This window comes from Cheilinus undulatus, linkage group 4 (genome assembly GCF_018320785.1).
Source record: "Cheilinus undulatus linkage group 4, ASM1832078v1, whole genome shotgun sequence".
NCBI classification, from domain to species: Eukaryota; Metazoa; Chordata; class Actinopteri; order Labriformes; family Labridae; genus Cheilinus; species Cheilinus undulatus.
Genome location: NC_054868.1, coordinates 31,054,043 through 31,079,312, shown reverse-complemented (window position 1 = coordinate 31,079,312; position 25,270 = coordinate 31,054,043). Strand labels below are relative to the sequence as shown.

The window sequence follows — 25,270 nt, the reverse complement described above, 5'->3', positions numbered from 1 at the left end:
AAATATATTTTCTTTACAGAACCTGTTAATACCAATTTTTTGATATAGAAGTAGTTCATTTAAGGGACCTAGCTTCTTTTCTCATTTGTCTAGTACTACTTCTCTTAAAAAAGCAAAAGTGACTGATTAAAAATGCAATACTTCTTAGAGCACTTGATTAATCATCAGAAGAATCAATCGAGTACTCGATTATAAAAAGAATCTATTACTGCAGCCCTACTCTAGTCAAGATTCAATCTGAGTTTTCTTCAACAGTGGCTTTCTCTTTGCCACTCTCCCATAAAGCTTTGACTGGCAATGAACCCAGACAACAGCTGTATGCTGAGTCTCTCCCATCTCAGCTGCTGAAACTTGTAACTCCTTCAGAGTAGTCATAGGTGTCTTGGCAGCCCCTCTCACTAGTCTCCTTCTTGCACGGTCGCTCAGTTTGTGAGGACGGCCTGATGTAGGCAAATTTACACATGTGCCATATTCTTTCCATTTCTTGATGATGGATTTAACTGATGTTCAAGCCCTGGAAATGTTTTGTATCCATCCCCTGACTTATACTTTTCTGATAAACTAGTGACTGGACCTTCCAGACACAGGTGTCTTTATACTATAATCACTTAAGATTCATTCACTACACTCAGATGTTCCAGATTTCACTTATTGTGAGACTACTACACTGCACTTATTCTATGATGAGTGATTCTAGATTAAATATTTTTACTCAAAACGTTTTTTTTCTTTTTTTGTCCAAAAGAAGCCAAATTATATAGACCATGGTTGATTTATAAAATCAATTAAAGGGTAAAACATCCAAATGGGTGTTTACGTTTTATAGGCACTGTACACTTCTCACTTGTACTCCAAGTAAAAGCCCCGTTTGGCATTTATGTGGAATATCTCATCTTGTAAATTCAAAATGCTTCAGTTCTGAATTTTTTCTGTCTCATTAAGGCTATGTAATAAATCAAGTCACTTATTTAGATATTTATTGAGGTAATACTTGTGAAGAAAGACAGGATTGTGACAGAGAGACGCAGCAAACACACACCTAATCTGAAACAGACTGAATCCTGTAACCCTCAGCTCCTTCAAGTTTTTGCAGTATTCCCAGTATCCTGCTCTATCTGCTGCCCCCACAAAATGAAAGCATAAAGAGCTCAAGAGTGATCCAAATCAAAAACACAACTTACAGATGTACAGGAAATAAACAGCAGAGGAATACAAGGTTCAGCTTTCTCTACAAGGATCATCAAAATTTACTAAGGAGTTATAAAGTACCCTTATGTGCTCTCACCACTGTTTGATGGATTTATTTTTCCATGTTTCCCTTCTTTTGATCTGCATTATCATCGTACATTATGCACACACAAACACACTTAACTGAGTCACGCTCACAGGTACAACAAATTTCTTGGTTGACTTTGACTCTGTCACAGAGGGAGAGAATAAAAGAAAGCCAATTAAGGCCCACAAAACCTCCAGAGTTTCTCCCACAGTCGCTCCTCTCTGTTCCACCTCTGTCCCTGTATTCTTTCTTTCAACTTATCTACACAGTTGTCAAAAACTAGAAACTTCAGTGTTCCCCTTGACAAACCTTTATTTACAGCTTTCTCACACGTTCTCTTTCAACAATGAAGGCTGTGTTATTTGTGCTCTCTGAGGCAGGGGAAGACGGTGGGTGCCACTCACTCTTCTTTTTCTTACCCTCTTTTTTCATTTTTCATTAACTCCTCCTTCTTGTTTTACTCTCCTACCTTATCTCTTTTCTTCTCCTTTCTCTTCTACAACCCCATTTTCTCTTTCGCCTTCACAAATGCCTGCCTTTGACTTAAACACACCTCCTTTGAGTTGTTGACATCCCTCCCACCATCACAAGATATGAAGAAGTGGCCTTATAAAACACAGTGATTGCCTTCATAACGCTGTCAACATCAGCTCAAAACTAATTGGCGCCCACCTTGTTCCAGTTGAGCCCAGTAGAGTGAAAACTTTTTCTTCAACTTAGAAAAACACAGTCAAGAAACTTCCACTGGCATTTCTCCGATACCCGCTTTATACACAAAGATGTATTAGATGAAAGATAAAGGTTTTTCTGACTACTTCTTAAATTTCATAGCCACATTTTTGTGCTTTTTCTCATCCAAAATGAAACATCCCATAACTGGATGTATTTTTATTTCCCTAACTCATGCACATCTGTTTGAAGTCTTACTTAGAGAGAATTGTCCTTATTTCAACCAGAATCTGTCAACATGGATTTTCACTTTAGAGTTTTTAAGGGTTTTTATGAATGCATGTGTGCCTACCGTAGCCTCAGAAATGCTTGTTTGATGACATACAGTGAGACGACAGCAGACACCTCAGCGTGAATCAGAGGGTGTGTTTTGCTGTGGGCTTCCTGCTGGCACACTGGCACTCCCCATCTGCACCACTCAAAACATCCTCTCAACCCTCAAAAATCCTCTAAAATAACCCCACCATCTTCCCCTCCATTAGAGGCAGACTAATGCACTGGAAAATCTGTTGTGTTTTGCATTTCAGGATTGCTGAATGTCAGGCAATCTTATCTCTTACTCGCCTCGATGGCTTGTCTCCCAATCTCCCATTTCGTCCTATTTTCTTATCTCTTAATTATACTTTTCCTTCCTTTCCACACATACAAACTCAAACGCACACATATTCTTTAAGCTTTGTCTTTTCTTTTATTTTATGAACTTTCTACGACACACATGACCATTTGTATTCCAGATGAGGATTTTTATTATGCTTCTCACTGCCAGAAATCTTTTTGTTTGGAGGTAGATTTTTGCAGTTTTGTTTCATGTGTCTGCAGGTGTGTCCTTGTACCTGTGCATTTGTTGTTGCTGACAATCAATATGGCAAAAAAATGACATCTGTGGTTTTTCAGATGTAACAAAATGTCAAGCAGGGTGTTGCTCTATCTCGAAACATCAGTGTTGTGTGACTAAAGTTCTGCTGAAATGGATTCTGAGTGTATGAGTGAAAGCGAGAGGGAAGGGAGGTAGCAGGTGGCCTTGTTTATGCAAGATTGGCAATGTAATGTCATGTTTAATTTTAAACCAGGTTTTCAAAGCTATTCTTTGTTTTAAAAAAAAAACATCATAAATACATAAAGCTGTATCTGTAGGTGTAATTAGCAAAATTATAGCTCATTTTACAACTGTTTTAATCAGAAAATGCACCAATAAATCACATATTTTAAGTTCAGTGTCAGCCACTCCCTGTAAAGTCCCAAATTGTGTGTCTTTATATTATATTTTGTGTCTAACACATTAGGTATGTTGGAATAATGTTGCTGTAACGTGTGAAAACACTGAGATCTATGTGTGCCTGAATTTTGGATTTAGATCTGAGAAAGTTGTTCACCTATTTTCTGGCTTGGTTTAATTTGAGCAGGGAAAATATATTAGCCCATGACATCAACAATTTTGATGGGGAGTTACCCCGTCCCTCTAACGCTACAATGATTTAAATTCACTGAGCCGTTCATCTCAGTACTGTCTGTTGTTAGCTGACGTCACTGCCTTGATTGGAAGTTAACAGCCAGCTCTATGCTGTGTTTTTGTTCATTGTGAGGTAAATTTCCCAAATCTATCAGCCACAGTGAGCTACGGGTCATTGAAAGTATCATAACAGAGAGATTTGTACCAGAAAACAGTAAATTTAATCTCGAACTCTCCAATTCCCTCTGCTCTGACAGAGGCAGACAGCTGCGCCCTGCTCAAAAGCATTTTTTTTTTTCGTCTGAGAGGATCATATTTCTCATGAGTGGGCGTGGCTTCAGCTCATTCAACCAACATACCCACACCATCCTAGAGCAGATTTTACTGCCTATTTTTCATGATTTTGAAGCTTAATTTTTAAATTAAGAGATGTTTGTCATATCTCAAATTTGGTCAGTTGGTTCATAACACAGTGGCCTATCATACAACAAACCCAAAACACAGATTTTTCGATCACTTTACAGGGACTTAAAAAGTGCAGATATTCCTTCATGGTGTTTGTCTTTCGTAGCTTTCGTGGGTTGGCTTACTTATCTTTCATGGGCGGGCTTTATTTGTTGGGGAATTAATTGCTGATAGTTCAGAGAGAGGCATCAGTATTTTATGTTTTTAAAGAGATGATTGACAATATGTTTTAGAAGGCATTGTTAGCATATGCTTGTTATTTTTAGTTTTGTTTCATGGGAATGTGAGATGCAGTTCTTGTGTAAAATATTTTGGAGGTAGGTCAAGAGTTTCAACACATTGGACAGGAACACTGCAGTGGTGGTGTGGTGTTTGAGGTTCTTCTGTGGTCACAACAGCTCATATAACATGCTGCAGCATTTGTTAAAGTTTTGCACTTCATCAAGCAGATATGGATGTTTCTGTTCAGCGTTCATGCTGGTGAATTATTTTTGTTTGCTGGTGAAAGTGAAAAGAACTCGTCTCTGATGTCCTTGAATAAGGGGCAGGTGGTTAGAAAGTGCAGCTCTGTTTCCACCTGTTATCAAGTGCCCTTCTCTCTAATCAAGGCATCTTTTTAATTTAAAAATGTGCCCACATCTATGTTACCAGTACATTTTTAGTTACATGCAACATGATAAATATTGATGAAGTAAATATGAAATGTAAGTCAATAATGACTTTCCAAAAAAAAAAAGGGAATAAATTCAAACTCCTGGTTTTGTTGCTCTCAGCACTTTGTTCACACTGACGGGACCACACTTTCTCCAGCTTGTTGATGGTTATCTCAGAAGCGCAATTAGTGTATTTTTTATCACTGCTTTTTTTCCATGTGAGCCCCTCCCTCTCCAGCCATTAGTCCTGCCACCACACAGAGCAAAAGAGATGGCCCTGCTCGCTTGGAGACACTGTATTTAGAGGCACAATGGTGGTTGCAAGAGTACACTTTACAGGGAACCAACAGACCTTCCAAACAGAAGAAAAGACACTTTCTTTTGTCTGAAATATTTCAAATAAAGAGTGAAAAACATCTTTTGGCAGCATATCTGAATGGAGTTGAGTCCTGTAAATATCTGCTCTTACTGTAGATGAAATGTTGAGGAAGGTTTGGGGGAGGAGGGGAAGCAGTACACTGATGGACAGTGTAGATTTCCAAAGACAGCACAAAAACAAACAACTATTATGTGCTCTTATGGCCAAAAGGATATCAACACACATAGAGCAACATCATTATTATTCATGAGTTATATTCTTTATGTTTTTATCCTTTGTTTGGGCAACAGAAACATGCCTTTAGAATTAGACCTTTAGTTTTCACTCTATAGTGATCTAACTATTATACAATTAGTAGACAGTTGGCACAAATATCTTGTGTTGCTATTTCTACGGCAAGGGGATGTTCACATGATACTCTGAGAGGGTGTCTGAATTTGTTCGCTCTTAACACCACGTTTTGTTGCCTAAACTAAAGGTATAGCTAGCATGGGGAATGTTATCAGTTGCTAAAAGTTAGGTTTGGGAAAGGTGATTTTTAGTGCTGAAATAAGTCATTATTAAGTTTTGATTAAGCTCAAATGCAGTACATGGCAGTATGATATCCATCTTACCAGGGTTAACTTGAAAGGCCTGAAACACATCAAGTGGAAATCCTCAAGCTCTGCTCTTTTATTGAGAGGAAAAGCTTAAAAACAAAACTGACAACATGGTGTACTCTTTGTATAAATATTGATATCTGCAGAGCGACTTTGAAATTGCAAGCTACTAGATTGAACAGAGGTTATTTCAAAGCCCAGAGCTATCAATACCTTTCATTTCTGTTTCAGAGTTTTTATTGTGATTTAATTGGATGCTCTCTGAAACAGCAGGAAGCAACCTTTTAGTGAAATCAGTGTGAAAAGCAATTAGTATTGACACTGGATACTTTGAAGTACATGACTGAGAGAAATACAGTGTGGAACAGCACAGTGGGAGCCCATCATTGTTCACTTTAGATGTAAGAACACATTCGGGTGAGTAAGTCATTAAAAAAGTAATTGAGAGAATGATATTAAGCATGGTAACCACACGGTGAGAAGCAGCAAGGACATATGTGAGAGAAGGAAAAATTAGAAAATTAAAAGTCTGATATCATTATCTTTGGTTTCTTTAATGGAGCCAAAGCGTCTTCAATGATGTATCAAGTTCAGACTTCACACCAGGGACATGCACTATATTAGTAAGACCTTTAATTCATAAACACCTGTTTCTCTGTTTCTATCTGCTCTTAAGTCGATCTGAATTCAGTGTGAAATCAAGGGTGATGTTGGACTGTATTTCAGACTAAATCTTGTTTCAATGGAGAAAATGTTGATGAAAACTCAGTTTAAATCTCTACTAAAGATCCCCAAAAAGCCTGTGGAAGACTTCATGGTCAAGTGGAAGAAAGTTCTTTGGTGTGATGAGACCAAAATGGGCCTTTTTAGCCATCAGGCAAGACACTATGCTTAGCGAACACCAAACACTGCACATCACCACAAACATACCATCCCTACTGTGAAGCACGGTTGGGGCAGCATCATGCTGTGGAGGATGCTTCTCAGCAGCCAGCCCTTGAAGGTTTCTAAAGATACAGGGTAAAATGAATGCGGCAAAATATTGGAAAATCCTGGAAGACAATCTTATTCAGTGAACAAGAGAAAAATGGCTTGGAAGGGATTTTTTTTCCCAGTAAGACAACGACCTGAAGGATTCAATGAAAGCTGCACAGAAATGGTTAAAAGACAACAAGGTGAGTGATCTGGAGTGGCTGGACTTGAAAAAGGTTGTTCAAGCCCCATCCTGGTGCAGTCTGACAGAGCTTGAGCAGTTTTAAAAAGAGGAATGGAGTAAAGTTGTAGTGTCCAGATGTGCAAGCTTGAGACCTATCCACACAGACTCAGTGCTGTGATTGTCGTCAAAGGTGCATTGACTAAATACTGACTTGAAGGGGGTGAATATTTATGCAGTCACTTATTATACATATTTCTATTTGATTGACATTACTCTCCATCACCAGCTACAATTAAACAGCTAATAGTAGCATTCAATTTTCTACCTAGGGTAACGTTACCTAGAATTTGTAGCTAGCTGTTCATAGAATATTAAGTCAGCAAATAATTTACACATTTTCTATCCTATTTAATAATTCAAACAATAGGTAACACTAGCTTTCAGCTATTTCTCAGCAAGAGTAATAATAGCTTGGTAAGTGGCTGAATGCTACCCTCAGATGTGAACTGACTGTAACTCGCTGGCTAAGTACTTGTGTTATGGTGCTATGGCTTCTTAAAACAATATATATTTATTGTCTATTTGCAGACCTGTCATGACCCCTACCACATGCTCCTGCAGTGTGCATCATCAACAACATCAACATGCACATCCAATCCCATCCATTGTTTATGTTGGAAAATGTGTGTTGGATGATGAGTGAGACAGTTGTTTCAAGCAACCAAGATATTAATTTGGTGTGCCCCAACAGCACCTCTCTGTCTGCTAGTTGATGAGCTTAGAAGCTTAAGTTTGTTGGAGTCAGCATTTTCAATATGGTGACTGTCTCACTGAGTTCTATAAAACCTGCTTAGAAACCATTAAATAACATCACTGTCACTGCAGATATGTTTTAAACAGTCAATAATAAAGATGGCCTAGCAGTTATAGGTCATTCCCCTTGTACGTAGGCTATAGTCCTTCAAGCAGGTAGCTCTGGGTTTATGTCTGGCCTGCTACTACTTTCTCATGTTTCATTCCAACCTCATTCTCCTTGATTTCCTACCCTATCCACTGCCCTCTTCAAATAAAGACATGAAAACCAAACCTAAAAAGGATTTTGGGGAAAAAAGCCATTTTTTTTCAATGCATAAGAAATAAATCAGGTGTTTCAATGTCTTTATGAGTATTTAAAAACATCATATTAGGAATGTTTTTACATTATGTATGTTTGTGTCTGTTGTTGTAGACATTCAGCACTTGTATCAGTGCTTTGCATTTATTAGAGATGTCTGTGTTTCTTAGGTTACACATGCAGCATTTCTTAAACACTTGCATAACCAGCTGTAGAAGCCAATAGAAAAATTCAAATAAGCCTTTGAGACTTTTAATTATGTTGCAATCAACCTCTTTGCTTAATCTGTGATCTTGGTTTCAAGCTAATTGCCAACAACAGTGTTTACAAGTCTCTTATGCCTTCTGTCCCTTTGGATGCAACTGACTATCATCAGTAAATGCAGTCTCCTCCAATCCTCTTCTTCCTCCTCTTCTCCCACACTCACTTCACAAGAGCATCTCCTAGAAATGCGTCAGGACAGTAACCGTGTATTCAGCACTCTTACTTCAGTTTAAAACATGAGCCTAGATGAGAGCACACATCAATCTCCCCTTTAAATCTACATCCTTTTCTGTTGCAGAAACACTGCAAAGACTTTTGTCATGGTATTGGAATCTTTTGCAGTCTTGTTCCCTAAATATATAATGGCACAACCCACAGATACTCAAGTTTGCTATCACAAATGCAGTTCAAAAGAAGGATGCTTTTTGTGCGCAGAGTTTAAAAAGTCACCCTCAGGGCTGTGAAAACCACTTGTTACCTGGTGTTCCTTTTATAAAAGATACATGTTTTTATAGCCGCACGGTTCCTATTTCTATTAGCTCTCACAGTAACATCAACAGGAAATGGAAAAATGAAAAGTAGGTTTCACTGTAGCTACAGTATGATAAACATGGCCTGTTGGATACTAATTTAGCATCTCTGCATCCTTATTTCCAGTTCTTTTTCTATGTATGGTCCTTCTGGATAGGTAAGGGTTCCATTGCAATGAAATAAAAGTTTTATTGGTCAAAAAGACAATGGTTTAGTCACTGTGGTTATCACTAATTAAGGTCAAGCACAAATTCATGCCTATAGATTTGCAGGAGTTGATCTAGATGAATTCACCACCTGGAAGCCGTGCATTCAACCCCTCTGAGCCAGAGAAACATTGACCTTTTGACAAACAGGGGAGCCCTGATAAGAAGAAGGCTGGGATGTAAGAAAGGATGAATGAACTCAGATTTCTGTCTGAAACCAACACTGTAGGATAAAATTGGTCAATTATGCATCAATTTTCCAGAGGAACACTCCAAATCTAGCAATACTGGAAATCTCCCATACCCTATCTATACCAAAAGCTGATCCACAGGCATGTAGTATTTTAGACATTGTCCTCTTCTAGCCTTTCAGTGGGCTGCTGCTGGCATTCACAAAAGGATGCCAACAGCCTGCGCAAGAGAAATTTCCATTACTGTAGACATTATATTGGAAACATCAGGTCATGTAAACATGTGAGTAACATATGTCTTTAAGGATCGTCTCATTTCAAAGGGCAAGATTTCACTCCTGCGCCTTGTTACTCTGTTCCTAGGAGCAAGATGACACTTGGAAAGAAGGGTAGGGGTAAAATATTAGAAATGGGACTGGGCCTAAGTAGACTAGTCCTGTTATTGTATAATTTTTCTAAAAAAAAGTCATAAGAGGCCAGGGATATTCAACATTTTTTTTCCTTAGCATCATTATCAGTATACAATTCAAGAGAAAATAAAGAGCTGTACTTTTACCATATAACACGAAAATACATCCAACCAGACACCAAAGTTAAAAGCAGTCATCTAGACTTTGTCTTGTACCAGTAGTGGGAGTATGGAGTCATTTTGATCACTGGCAGTGGGTGATGTGATTGTGGAGCAGCCTGGAGGTACATTTGTGCTACTTAAAAGCAATAATCCAGCTGACTAATCTTTGGCGCCCACCAGCTCTGCCAAAGTGCCTGAAGTGAGAAGCCAAACTGCCATCAGCTCCAGAGACATGAAACATATCCAACCAAAAATGTAAACTCCCTGCAAAATGAGTACAGTGCAGTCCAACTTCTGTGTGTGATTACTGAGGATAACATTTGGAGAAATAAGAGAACCGATTCTACTTCTTTATGTCCTTGTTTTGTAAAAATTGAGGCTAATTTATGATCATGGCTGAACACAAACACGCTGAAAATGTTAAGAGTTGTGAACTTTCTCTCTGTAGCCGTTTCTGAGATTCAGCTGTATTATCCACTACTATTTTTGATCTCATCCCAGTGTTCACCATTTTTTTCAAATACAAATGACCCTAATTTGATCCCATTATTGTTCTTCTTGTTTGAAACATGGACAAGGACATATTTTTCAAGTTATAAATATGTTAGAAGGGCTATCATTGACTCATCTAATAAACCTACTATTATGCAAGTTATGATGTACTTGTAACAAAAGAGATTTTGCTTGTTCAAAAAGCTGGTGCAGTTTGCTAAAATCTGCTTTTGGTGCATTGTACATAGGCTGCTCAGCTGAATACTTGGCACAGTCTTGGTTATTGATGGACTTAGAATACACTCTCCTCCAAGTCTTGAGAGTCACTTAATTGGTGTCTTTCAAATCAGAACTACGTGTATTTTTCAATACAGTTGGATCCTTTGCCAAACTAAATAGCAAACTCAGTTGATGAAAAATTAACTAACTAACCCTAATCCTAATGCAGAAATGCAAACAGTGCAGTTCCTCAAGTGTCTACCAGGGTCTGACCACAAAAAGCAAAGGAATCTCCATAAGGCCTCGTATTTAAACACCAATTTTAACAGAAGTATACAGTGTCGTGAAAAAATATTTGCCCCTTCCTGATTTCTTTTTTTTCCCCCATATTTGTAACTTTCAAATGTTTCTGATCATCAGACCCCCCCCCCCCCATACCTCATGAATTAACTGTGATTAACCACATCTTTTGGAAAGCTAAGTTAAATTCTACCATCCAAATCCAGGCCTGATCGCTGAATCAAGAAATCCCATGAATAGAACCTGTCTGATAAAGTAGACTAAAAGATCTCATAAAGAAACACATCATGCAGTGATCTTAAGAAATTTAAGAACTAATGAGAAACAAAATGATTGAAATCTATCAATCTGGAAAAGGTTATAAAGCCATTTCTAAGGCTATGGAAGTCGAACGAACCACACTGAGAGTCATTATCCACAAATGGAGAAAACTTGGAATGGGGGTGAGCCTTTTCCAGGAGTGGCCAGCCTACCTCTCTCTCTCTCTCTCTCTCTCGTTCTCTCTCTCTCTCTCACTCTCACTTTTTTCACTTTTTGCCTAGCCCTCACACCTGGGAGAGTTCCATCAGTGGCTGAAAACCCTTGCTGGGGGCAAATAGTTTTTCATGGCACTGTATATGCTTAAATATATATATAGGACTTTAGGACTCTAAATCTTTGTTTAAGAAAATAATTTGTGGTTTTTGCTTCCTGTCAGACATTCTCAGGTTTAGGGACTTTGTAGTAGGTGTAATTTTGAAATAGCAAATATAGCATAACAATACAAAACCACAAATACAAAAGCAAATGAAAAGAATAAAAGCCTAGAACCCATTCCCCCTACATGGACCACCTCAGGGCTGCATAAGAACAAAGAATTTGTCATGATCCAGGTTTTGATTTATTATGTTTCTGAGTTTTCCTATGGTTATCCTTTGTGAATTCTGTGCTTTCTAGTTTGACTTTGTATTTGGTTTAGTTCTTAGATGTTATCTGTAGCCCTTGTGTTTCCTTTGTTCAGCTTTTAGTGTTTTATATAGTCTTTGTGTTTCTGTGTATTTTGGGCTTTTGTTATTTTCCATGTGTCTAGTTTTTTATTGTATTAAGTTATTCCCTGTGTTCCATGTTTAGGTTTTCCCCTGTGTTTCATGTGTAGTACTCAATGTATTTCATGTCTAGTTTAATTCCCTGTTTCATGTTAAGTTTCCCTGTGCTTCTTGTTTTGTTTCATGTTTTAGTTTTACTCCCTGTGTTTGAGTTTTCCTCCTTGGTTCTTTGTATCCTCCTGTGTTTTCAGTGTTTCTGTAGTTTAGCTTCTTGTGTCCAGTTTTCAGTCCTTGTGTGCTTCTTGTGTTAAGTTCCATGTTTCCTGTTTTATTTTGTAGTTGCCTTCCCTTGTGTGTGATTCCAGTTTTGCTTCCTGCCGGAGTTTCCCTCCACTTTGATTATCCTTCACCAGTTTCACCTGTGTCTGATTGTCCACACCTGTCTGCCATTGTTAATCACTCCCTGTGTATATAAGCTCTGTGTCTCCCTGTGTCTGGGTCGATTTATTGCAAATGTCTTCCTCGTGTCAGCTCCTCGTGCTTCCTTGTGCTCCTTTGGATTTTGTTTTGTTTCTTTGATTTTGATTCTGGTGTTTAAGTTGTAAGTAGTTCTTTTGTTTGTTTATTAAATCAGTTTGGTATTATCTGCATTTGGGTCCTCCCTTTTGAGTTTTTTGCCTGAAATCCATGACAGAACTCATCCTCCATAGACCTCATATAGTTGACACATAAGCCTCACAGCTCTCACTGAGGTTCACATACATGTTTCTTTGCCTGTAACATGAGTGCTAGTTTAAACCTCAGCCTTCATCCATCACAGTGAGAACAGAGAGCCATAGTAGGATGGGCCTGTCTCAATGTCTGTGCTCTGGGCCATGCATGTAGTATGAACATGTAACCCCCATTCCTACATGCCTCTGTTGGCAGACAGGTTAAATGTGTAGGGTGAAGTGTGGTCCAGAAATGTGTTAAATTGTATTAGGTCAGTCAAAAGAGATCCTTCTTCTTCAACTTTATTTATCAAAACTGCTCCTCAAATGGCTGCCAGAGGCTCAAGGTTTGTGCTCTTTAAACATGAGTTAAAGGGCAATAAATGTAAAAATATAATGAAGGTTTTATTAAGGTTTGAATTAATACCTCTGTGGTATGATATAAAAACCATGAAAGATGTGTCTGATTAATCTAATTTATGTCCAAACCCATCCTCTCTTTTACAGTTATTAACCCATATGACACTAGCAATCAAAGGATGGTGATGGTTTTATTGAGCAGCTGTGAAGTGGAAGAGAAATAAAGAGAGAAATTGAGAGATAGAAGGAGATACTGAGGTGGACAAACTCCCACTGATAAGATTGAATGGGAGGTGTTAATGTTTGGATTCACTAATGCAGCATAAAAACAGCCAAATGGTGAGGGAAAAGAAAACTAGCCAAATAAAAATGTAATTTTTGCAAGGCTGACAGAAGAACACTCATGAATAATTCTGCAGGGCACACAAAGTAGTTAACAGACAGAATATTCATTGAAATACATTAATGTGCGGTTTAAGCTTTTGGTTTGACTAAAGTGTTTGTGATTATTTCTCTTTTGTCCCAGATTCTGATCGGGGAAGTGACCAGCTTCTTTGTGAAGGCGGAGGGAGCTCAAGAGAAGACCATAGTGACCGCCGACTGCTGCTATTTCAACCCTCTCCTTCGCAGGATCGTACGTTTTCTAGGTCAGTTGTGGTCCAAATGATTAAAGGTTTTTCTGCTCTGACTAAATAGTCTCTGCACTCTAGGGGGAAGTCTCACGAAGGCTTACAACATTGCTTCTTTGTTACAAGGCCAGAAAGAGCCTGTGTCCTTCCTTAAGGTCTCCTGTGGACTAATTTCTCTTGCCCTTCTCTTCGTGTCCTGTTCTGCTGATATTCTCTGATCTTTCGCATCATTTCACTTTTAAACCAAGTTATGACTTTTCTGAAGTGATGCATAAAAGTGAGGGCTATGTCTGTCTGGCCTTTCACTCCCACACAGTTACCATTCAGCGTAACCCTTCACTGTTTTTCTTTGACTCCTACCAGAGGCAGTGATCCAATTATTTTGCATGTACAAACAACAACCTCCCTTCCTGTCACTTCCTCCATCTTCTCTCCTACAGGTGTCTACTCCTTTGGCCTCTTCACCACCACCATCTTTGCCAATGCAGGTCAAGTGGTGACAGGAAACCAGACACCTCATTTCCTTACAGCATGCAAGCCAAACTACACCGCTCTGGGCTGCCAATCTCCTCTGCAGTACATCACAGAGCACCGCGCCTGCACAGGAAACCCATACCTGGTGGCGTCTGCTCGCAAATCCTTCCCCTCCAAAGATGCAGCACTCAGCTTTTATTCAGCCGTCTACACAGTGGTAGGGAAACTTTTTAATCAGGCAACGGGTTGATAGGATAATGTTGTCAGTGATGGGTCATAACTGTTGTTTAAGCTTGTGATAGGACAAAATTTTTCTTTGCTTAAATTTTGCCACATCAATGGTAAAACAAATGTTGTTAACACTTTATATAGGGTCATCATTTTAACACATTTAGACCTAAGGCCACCTTAAAAAGGCCATATAAAACCTAAGTATTGTTTGAAAACAACTTTCCAAAACCTAAGGGTTCTCTGAGAAACCGCACAGTTGTACAAGTGTATTTCAGTGACTCATGTAACAGTTCATCAGTCAAGTGTTGTAAAACCAGCAACTCAGATGCTGCATCAGATGTTAAAGGTAGAACGATGCCAGTGTCTCATCAACTCTTAAAGGTACATCCACCAAAATGTTGCATCAGGTCTAAATGGGTAAAAGGCATTGTAAGTTGTATCCATGTGCTGGTTGTGGGTTGAAAAAAACATTTAATGCTGCTTTATCATCAGTTAAACAGTTGTCATTCTTAACAAGGAATCATTTGCGTGTGTTCAAAATATGTAAAACTTAAGTAAAAACCAACCACGACTAGATTCTACCTGTTATCAGGTGGATCCATCTTGCAGAGCTTCAAGCTGAAATAATCAGAGAATGACAGGGCCAATGAGTGTCACATAAGAAAAAAGAGGTGGTAACTTAGGCGTGGTTTAGTTGCACTACAAGTCTGAAACAATAGCAGTCGGTATTTTTTTTTAATTGTGTTGCACATATTGAACAAATAAAAGGAAAAAAACAATACAGAATAAAACAAGAAATATAATACATACAGAGCATGATAATTATGAAGTCAGATATTGAATAAATGTGCAGGAAAAGCCAAAGAAACCTGAGTGGGTTTGTCAAGTGGCCCATCTAGGTAAGAAATTGAACATTCAGATGAACATCAAATCGTACTAATTATTACGATACATTTAAATAAGTTCTAAAATAAGATATCAAGAACAACATCCTGACAGGAGAAAACACAAAGCAGAAAAATAGACAGTAATGTCAGAGAATAATTAAGCATTTGTTGTGCTTAATTGGTCCAACAAATAATATTTAGTTTGTTTCTTGAATGAATTTAAGTTGGTGCAGTTTCTAATATGAGTAAGTTGTCCCAACAATGAGGTCCCTGCAGTCAGATGGACAATTATGAAAAAGTTGTCCTAAAAAAGGCAGGATGGAGATTAGTGGCTGACCTTGAGTTGTAATGATGGACTGGATTGAGCCAGTACAGTGAATTGGATGGATGCAGCTTTAGTGGTATTTATATGGTGGAAAAGATCTTTTTGCGCTTTGCTGCCAATGTTTGGCATGGTTTTGATTTACCAACTGGCTCCACTGATAGTGAAGAATCTTATTTCTCCTCATTAATTTGTTGCTAAAGTGAAAAGAGTTTCAGCACTACTGGGTCTCTTTACAGTAACTGTGGGTGGAGGGGGAACGCTCTCATATTTAACAAAAAATACATTTGAAATATTTGTTGAAATTTTTTTCCTTACCTTAAGATAAAAGGGTACATCTAACAGTCAATCATTCTTTGTTTGTTGATCGCCACTTCATAATCAAAGTTATCTAAAGACACTTCACAAAGTGGGCAGTCCACACCATACTCTCCGATATAGCCTATTATAATAAAGACCAGCATTTATCGCCATGTGCTCAACACTAGCAGTATTTAGCCCTGTTACAGTAGCAACAAAAACCTTCTCTTTAACATTCAGGGATGTTGAGGAGACCAGACTCATGTTCACAGCCTTCTGCTGATGCTGCGCTGTGGTAGGGAAGGGCTAGTAGGAGGGGTAAGGGTGGAGAAGAGCAAGAAGAGGAGAAGGACAAGAGAAACAACAAAACAACCTTAAACTTATCTCCAATTTTCTTGGATTATGGCTATAACCTCAATAAGGATGGAAGCAATATGTGAAAAATTAGCAATAACAGCTTTGATTGATAGTAAACAGAAAAATGCAATATTAGCATTGGCAGCTGGGATGGTGATGAAATAAAGAGAAGTATTATTAATAGATAAAGCAGTAAGGTAGTATTGCTCTTACATTAGTAATGATAATAGGATTAAATATTTTGGTAGATGAAACAGTTGGATTTACAACAGCAAGCCTTCGATGTCCATGATAACAGGAGAACAAAAACATCCATGTAAATTGATTATTATAATAATAGCATTAGCAAAAACAATGGAAGTGAAGAGAAACAACATATAAGGGTGATTATAGCAACGCAAGTTGAAACATTCTTAAATTCTCTTTAGTATTTGAAATAATTACAGCAGTTATAATATAATGATCAGATGAAGAACAAATACAAGAATTCAACTGTGTTTTGTACCCGTTACATATTGACTACTTCCGCTATGATTAGCTGTAGCTGGGTCAGGAGACTGCAACACATCGAATACAGCGCATTTCCTCAAACTCTTACCATGCTGAAGTAAATTTGGCAACTTTGCCAAGATTCTGATCACTTAGTTACTACAATCCACCATGATACTCTTCTCACAACTTTGTTTACATGCCGCAGCATATAGCGTGATGGTATGTCAGGACAGCAGGCCCTTGCAGATCGGGACAAACTTTATGGATGGCAAAATTCTCAGGGAGATTTAATCCTGAATGATTTATGTTGCATGTGTCTTATCAAATCCCCAAATCTTATAAAGTTGATAGTCAAACCTAAACCTGGCCTGACTGTAGCAGTAACATACATTAAAAATAAAGAAATAACTAATCTTCTCATGACTCCATAGGCTCTCTAGTCTTCAGAATTAATTGAAATCTTTTTCAGTAATTAGCCAGTGCTGCTAACAGTAGTTTTAGGATTAATTAGTCAAATTAGTAATTCTAAAAGAACATTGGTAAAAGAAAAAAAAAGAAAAAATTTAAGTTACCATAAACTTTTCTGCTTGGAAGCAGAGGGAAAAATTTCTTGTTGTGCTGTGCTTTTTTTCCTGTAATTCAGTCAGAATAATTGGGTCCAATCAGATCAAGAATGTAATGAGATCTTCCATGGTCCTTGCTACAACCCCTCCATCAAATTTGATAAAAATAAAACCTGTTTTTTTTGCATTAACCTGATGACAAAGAGACAAACTGATAAGAAGAAAAAAAAAGCAACCTCAAAATCCAGGATTTTTTGGCATTGCTAAAAGAGCCTAGACAGAATAAAACCTGATTCTTTCATAGGGAAACGCTTAGTCATCGCCTCCTTTACACAAATCCTCCTTTGTGAAGCTAAAGTGTGTGTTTGTGCGAGTCTCTCATAGAGTTAAGTATTCCATTAGAAGAAGCATTTAGTCCTGATTGAATTGCTGCTATTCTGTTTTTTAATTAAAATGCCATGTCCTTGTCATTTTCTAGAAACATTAAACTACAGCTTGCAGCTCTTCTGGCTGTTCTTTCTTTTCGTATCATTGAGCAGCTCTGAAACCACGGCAGAGGGCGCCCTCTTGTGGCTCACTCGGGCTGCTCAAGAAGCAGCACAATCTGATTTATCTCAGCAGGCTCAGTGAAGGCTTGCAGACTGAACACCTGTCACAGCTCACCATGAGAAAATAACATGTCATTTTTTATTTCCAATACACCTTAGATGTATGTGACCCTGGTGTTTCGCACCAAAGGGACACGCCTGACCAAACCCACCCTGTGCCTGGTGTTGCTGTCTCTGGCCGTGCTGGTGGGGGTAATGAGGGTGACTGAACACAGAAACCACTGGAACGACGTCCTGGCCGGGTTTGTCACTGGAGGAGCCATTGCTGCCTTCCTGGTAAGAAGGATTGGGATATATAGAGGACAAGGAGAAGATAGTTTTATGGGTCAAAGCATTTGAATTTCTATACATTTAAATGTTTAGTTTAAAGTATATGACTCAAGCTGCACCTTCCAGAAAAACTACTATTCTTTGAGTGTTTGCCTGAGGCTGGCTGCAGAACCCCCAGAAGTTTCATGGACACCCATGTCAAAATACCCCTTTTTAAGATTTATTTTTGTGCTTTTAGCTTTTATTAGGAGTAGGGAGTTCAGGATGACAGTGAGAAAGGAGCCACAAGTAAGACTTGAACCCGGGCTGCCCACTTTGGGGACTACAGCCTCTTTTCATGAAGCATGACCTAACTGCTAGATCAGGGGTCATATATTAAAATTCTCTAAGGTCTGGTTCAGCAAATTTCCTTAAGCAAAGGTCATGTAATACTGCCCAGTTCATAAAAAACATTGAAAACAACAACATTTGAGGGAGTTGGAGGTAGCAATGAAATTCTAAGGAAACAGTATTAAGATATCCAAATAATGTTGTTGTTTTAAATAAAAGCTGTTTTGTTGGCTTTTTGAATTAAAAAGAAAAAAGGTTACCTACAGACAGCTCTTAAAAGGTTTCAAAAAGGTTTCAATTTAGAAAAAAATGAAATCAAAGGTGAAGTGTTTGTTTCCCCATCTCTCGTTTTTTAGGTGTTATGTTTCAAAGCCAATTTTTAAATAAAAAATCTCAACAGATTAGATATTTAACAGCTTTAATGTGTGTTTTTCTCTCTTTCCCTCTTCCCACTCTGACACTTTTCTCACATTTTTGAGGGTAATGATCACCCATTTCAAATCTGAGTTATAATCAGGTCTATATCAGACAGCCCTTAGAGTCATGAAGGGATTTATTTGTTTACTTTAAGGGATCTGTGTTGGTCAGAGAATGACTGTGTCATTGATCGTATTGAGCTCTAAGGTTGTTTGTTATCCACTTCCTCACATCATACGTCAGTGTGTTTGTTCAAAGATCTGTGCTTTGACTTGTAGTAATGTTTGACATTAAGGGCTGAAGCCCTCATTGACTACTCCCCTTTGCTTCTTACTTGGTAGACTAAAGTTAATTTGAGACGGAATGTACTTGTTGATCTCAAGTTCAGCATTTTTACATCAGAATTAAACTCTTTTGGCCCCATTCAATTCTAAATACAGCAAATGAATAATATCTAAATGAAAATACTGAATCTATTGTAGGTAATGTTTTGTTTATACTCAGGTAGTGTAATTTTGGCAGCTATTTTTAATTTTAGTCACATTTTAGTCATTTCTATCCTTTTCCGTTTTAGTCTAGTTTTAGACCATAAAAAGTCCTCACATTTTAGTCTTTACTGTTAGTCCAAGCATTTATTCTCTTGCCTAAATCTGGTACCAAATCATGGTAGTGTGTTCTATGCACTCTGCCAAACCAGGGGTCCCTACAGCTGAGTGGCAGAATAGCTCCAATTGCTTTGTTTTTTTGACAAATCTACCCACAGTGGAGAAATATCACAGATTTTGAATGTCCAACAAAAACTACATTACATTTTAGTCTAGTTTTAGTCATCTTGATGAAAATTAAACTTAGTTTTTGTCAGTTTTAGTCATCACAGATCTATTTTTGTTTGTCATAGTCTATTTTTGTCATGGAAAAAAAGGCTGTTAACGAATATTTTTAGTCACAGTTTTAGTTGACGAAATTAACACTGTACTCAGAATATTTTTAGATATTTGGCCAATCAGGGAATAAACTCCTTACCAAGAAATAGTGTTGATAAAAGTGTCTTATGGTACATATAAAGATACTCAAACTAAACTCTTAAGAGAAGCTGTGAAAGCTGCTGAAATTAAGGAAACTTAGGAATTTATCAGTGAAAAAACAAAGATCCTGACTTCACCACAGGCAACTTGTGAGTGGTCAAACTAGGGGTCATGGGAAACCCTGTTTTGGTGAGAATAAATGCTGCTGGTAGCATGTTAATTGTCAGGTAGCTTTCTGGATGTATTTATTAATGTGGTTACCATGGTAATCATTTATAGTTTATTCTTGTTTACTTTAGTTAACTGTTGTAGTTGGTTAGCAGCTCTGAACCCAGATCAAATGTCTTGTCTTTTCATCTCTGCCACCTCTGAAAACTCTAGTTAGACCCCTCACAAGCTACAGCTTTTTTAAGTTTTCACCTGATAATGGATTTTACCGCAGGAGATGAATAAAATCTTCTTATTTGTGCCATAAAATAACTTAATGAATGTACAAGTAATTCCTTGGTAAGGAATACATTCCCTACTTTTCACAATATTTAAGTAGTATCTACATATTTTACCTGCTAAATTTGTGGATGCCAGACCTGAATTGACCAAATCAATAGTATCTGTTTTATACCATGATTGTTTTATGAAAAGATATTTAGTATTGTTTTTGGAAAGAGTGGATAGAGCAGCAGAGACAGTTTGAGAATGGGCTGATGAACAAGCATGAGGCAAAAGAGGACACACTTAAAAATGTAAAAGCTGAATGAACTGACATTTATCTTTACCATAGCATATCTAAACCATGCCACTGAGCTTTGTCTTCTTGATTTTTCAACATTTTTTGGAAAATTTACAAGTGTTGAATCAAAGTGCTCTTCAAGGTTAATCTCTAGTTTTCCCATGCCTCCATCCATATTTCTCTGTTTCTTAAAATGCTAATGTCCTCTTAGCTATCTGTTCTCATTGACATTTGGATCATTTCACTCAACAAGAAATCATCCATCTCTGAACTAAAGTGAAGAAAACTCCTTCTCCACGTTGTCTTTTATGTCTTCTCCCTGCTCTCCCATCAGGTTTCATGTGTGGTCAACAATTTCCAACCAACACAGATTGCCATGCCAGCTTCTCCACCTCCACAGCGTCCAGAGCCCTCCATGGGGCTACCCCTCCTTACCCTGCCCCGTGTGGAGAGTCCACTCGAAAAGTTAAGTGGCGTCCAGGTAAGGGATGGGGGGTTAATTCTGGCAAAATCTTAGATAAGCTATCACAGATTTGTTTGAAAATCAAGAGTGTTTCTCCTGAGGAAATTCATACTGGCTAATGCGAGCTCTTGCCTTGCAATAGTAGTGTCATCAGTCCCCTAGTAAGTTGGTATTTTCATGTGTAAAAAGTACTGAAATCTGTGATTTAGAAACAAGTCAAGATAGTGATGATATTCCCATCAGCTTAACTTGCACATTCTGTTTAGTGTTAAACATGCTAGCATGGTAGCACTCTAAAATAAAGCAATGACAATATTAAGCCTAGTTATCATCAGTGCAGCAACACAGGTGACTCCAGCACAGTGTTGCTTTTTTTTATAGAGGTGTGTTAAAGTCCATGTAAAGCAAGTTATTGTTTGCAAATCAAGCAAACAAGAGATATCATGGCAAGTAGTTGCTGTAGAAAGACTGAGAACTATGTTTAGCTGATTTATGGATTAAGACCAATAAAAATTTTATCACTTGGCAAAATACAGGGCTCTTTGCTCAGCATACCCCCCATACAAAGTAAGGTAAAATGAGCTGTAGCATCTTCAGATCTACTGCTCTGTCACAAGTTTCTACAAAATTGCAGGCTTCAGATTTGCTAGCAGGCTATGTCTTCACTCTTGCATCAGTCTTAGAACCCATCTGCAGTCAGTGTCTTTCATCGTCCGATAGACCATAAATGCCTCTGAGAACAGATGTAAATTTCTCAGTAATTGAAGTGAAGCTAGCAGTTAATGTTAAACAACTTTCAGGCATGACTTTATTTCTGAACATCTGCAATGTAAATGCAGACATTCCTCAGTACATAAGATCACAAAGTAGCACCCATGCATGATTGCTGAGTCTTCAACAGTGGGCTATAACTTCTAGAATGGATTCACTCTAGCTCATTCAGCAATTATATCATAACTGAAATTAAATCAAGCAGTTGATAACAGTCTTCAGATAAACTACCTATTTGTCATTGCTTTACATGGACTTTAAACTCTACTTTCCTGAATGATAGATTAATTTCATCTAGATGTGTTGTACACGCTTCTTTCTGAACTGGTTTAGACACTACATTATCATGGATACCAGTGACTTTACTTTGTACATGCATCCATATGATCCATAAATACAGGCACATCTCAGAAAATTAGAATATCATGAAAAGTTAAATATTTTCATCACTCATTTCATTAAGTGAAACCCACGAGTGAAATATTACAAGCCTTTATTTCTTGAGATGTTGATGATTATGGCTTACAGATAATGAAAACTCAAAATTCAGTGTCATTTGTAAAGAAAAGTAGATTCTGGAGATATTTTTTTTGTCTTACTGTTGATTATGTCAACAAAAAATTTTATCAGACACACTTCCTCCTCCTCAATATTTCTGATGTGTTCTTCAAAGTAAGTTCTTAATTCTAGATACCTGTAGAAATCCTGCCTCTCTAAATTATAGGTTCTTGTCAGTTGTTGAAAGGTCTTCAAACTTTTATGTGATATAGAACAATATGAACATGTTTTTAAAAGACACAGTGATGCACTTTTAAGCAAATTAATCCAGTCGGTACTTTCTAAATCGAAATGATAATGCCATTCAAGATGACATTTTGCAAAGATAGTAGTTACATGTTGTTGGTGGACGAGTTGGTTCAAAAAGACGGCTCCTTTTGAGAGTAATGAGGGCCAACTCCCTTTTTAGACACAGTTTCCTTTTTTCTATTTGTGTTGTCGTTTTAATTATGTAAAAAGGCAAAATGATACCAAATGAAAAGCCGTTTGGGAACCAAAAGATTGGCTCTTATTTTTGAGCTGAGCCAAATAATCTGAATCAGTTTTCTTTCATGGCAGAATACCACAGATCACATGCCAGTACACTTTATTTATTTATATTTTTATGCAACCTTTATTTAACCAGGAAAACCTTATAAAATTACAAATCTCATTTTCAAGAGTGCCCTGGCCAAGACAGGCAGCAGCACAGCAAGCAAAGTTACAGACAGACCATAAGAAGACACACATACAAGCATGACAGCATACTAGAAAATAAGATATAGATACATCATTAAATATTTGTCAAAATTGGACTACAAATATAAAAGCCCCATAGATCAGGCAGAACATCCACAAGTAGGTGGGTCTGTCTTCAGTCATCCAGCATCCAATGAGATCAAGTCATGAAGTTTCAGATCCTTTTGTGATTTGTTCTAGGCAGGGCATCTAGAGCGGCTGGATAGCTCAGTGATTTACAACGCTGACTTTTGTACTGGAGATCCACACAAAAGCATCTGAAGTATCTGAATACTCTAGATGGATAGAATAATCTGTATTAATGCACTGTAAAAATGGAGTCTTTGTCTCATTTCTCAGTTGTTTACACTCAATCCCACATCTAGACATCACCATTTCATATTGTTGTCTCTCCCAATCTCTGCCTAGGGAAGTTTATCGGCTGTATTCTGTTCTGGTTGAAACTTTAAAATGTTTTTAAAATCTGCTGCTCCACTTCTCCTTATCTTCTCTATGTCTATTTCTTCCTGTTAGGCTCCAGGGCTACCGTATTCTGAGATCACATGACCATCAGCCAATCCCATCTCCCACCCCTCCCGATGTGCTCCTCCCCTCGCGGCGTTGCCTAACCAGCGCAGTTTAGACCTGCCCATTGAAGTCCCCCCGCCTTGCCCTGCTCACCCTGAAGGACGAAATCCTCTCCGACGAGTCAAATCCACCCAGGTCTGAAGGCTCAACCAATCACAGGAGGCAGAACAGGAACACTTGCACATGGCGTGCATGGCTGAAACCTGTCATATGCTACGGACGAATGGGACATGGAAACATGTCTTACTGTCCGCTTCCATCCTGTTTATCCTCCAATATGGCCTCCTCTCTCTCTCTTTCAGGTGAAAAGACCCAATGAACGACTCAAGAAAGCCAGAGCTATTGAAGCAATACTGTGTCCTGTTTCCTTCTCCTGTTGTCCAAAAAAGACCAAACGGTGACTTTAAAGACTGTTGGCTGGTGATGACTTGATAAAACTTTTGATCCATTCAAAAACTCAGCAGCAGTGTGGGTTTTTTAATGATCAAAAAAAAAATACCAATCACTGGATCGTCCTCAAAAGACCCTTTTTTAACACTCAGGACAATAAAATGAGGGAAAACGACTGGATTAAAAACAAAGACTATATCATCTAAATGTAGGTACTGTCGAGCATTATAGTACAGATTTTTTTCTGTCCTCGAAACTAACAAGAGAAGCCGTCAGAGAAGAAAGCACTTTTGGGATAAATAGCACAGAAGAACCTTTTAAGTGTTCAGTAAACTGTGTTTGTATCTAATTTGTTTAGAGCGCTATGGGTTTAATCTTGCTGTATATTGTGTGAAGTGGCAAAAGAGAGATTTATACACACAGGAGCTGTGCTTGTGACACAAAATTGTTTTGGGGGCGTCAGTTAATTCATCCCTGAAGTGAAGTGAAATACATTTCCATATATTCAATATTCAGGTGTGTGTTCATAAATGTCTGTAGGTTTGATTCCATGCTGTGAAATATTCTGAAAGTTTTATCGTTTCATTTACAACTTATTCCCATTTGGAGTTTAACTGTTCAGTCACATTGAAGTTTTACTTTGTCTTTTATTTTAAGCCTTTGAAACCTTTTATCTTTTTTTTTTTCTTTACATTTAAATCAGAGTTTTTATGTCTTTGTTAATTGTGCTTTTAAAAAAATGTTACACAATGTTATACTAACTTAGTCATATGGTGGCCATTCCCCTCTGATGTCATGCAGGAGGCTCAAATGCTGTTATAATGTGGAGCTACTGTGTTCCTCTATAGTATCATATACAGTAGGACCAGTATGCTATGCTATGACATGTGGTACGATGCAATGTGATGTAATGCGGTATGATATGATACGATAAGATTCAGTATGATCCGATACAATATGATTGGATATAAAACGATACGATATGATACAATTCAATAGGAACAACTAAAGGAAACTGTTGTTGAGCTCTAATCCTGCATGTTTTGTTGTTAGTACCAGTATAAGATCTGACAATTGGCATCATTTCTTTGCCACCCAGTGATTATTCCAGATGTGAAATCAAACCCACTTTCTAGCTCCTAAGCCAGACTTGTATTATAAATTCTTAAGGTAACATTGTGGAGAAATTTTGTTTGGTTTTGTTTGGTTCATTGACGAACAGAATCTACTTAGCAGCTTCAGCAAAGACATTGTCAGATGCCAGATAATGAAAAAGAGAGGCAAAGTAAAATCATATTACCAGATTTTGTGCAAATGAGACCCTGTTAGCATCTATGGTCCATTATTTAATTGTTTCCATGTGTAGTACATGCATATTACCCATCAAGCATCAACCAAGCCAGCTCACCATCAGATTTGCTGCTTGTTTCATGATGCCATTGCCAACATTTGAAAGGC

The 25,270-nt window shown here is 37.9% G+C and overlaps 1 protein-coding gene across 3 annotated transcripts in view; it reads left to right on the top strand.

The window, feature by feature from the left end:
- Positions 1–24,808, top strand: part of LOC121508722 (phospholipid phosphatase-related protein type 5-like) — an 80,376-nt gene extending 55,568 nt beyond the window's left edge. The window contains exons 4-9 of one of the 3 annotated variants that reach the window (XR_005991816.1): positions 13,217–13,337; positions 13,760–14,010; positions 17,653–17,829; positions 20,660–20,790; positions 23,369–23,557; positions 23,725–24,808. Coding sequence is in view for 2 of the 3 variants with exons in the window: in XM_041785759.1 (XP_041641693.1) it covers positions 13,217–13,337; positions 13,760–14,010; positions 17,653–17,829; positions 20,660–20,790; positions 23,369–23,477 (789 nt within the window). In the remaining variant the exon portion in view is untranslated. Of the gene's footprint in view, positions 1–13,216; positions 13,338–13,759; positions 14,011–17,652; positions 17,830–20,659; positions 20,807–23,368 lie in introns of all 3 variants that reach the window. The other 2 variants (XM_041785759.1, XM_041785760.1) reach the window with 2 other exon arrangements.
- The last annotated feature ends 462 nt before the right edge of the window (positions 24,809–25,270 follow it).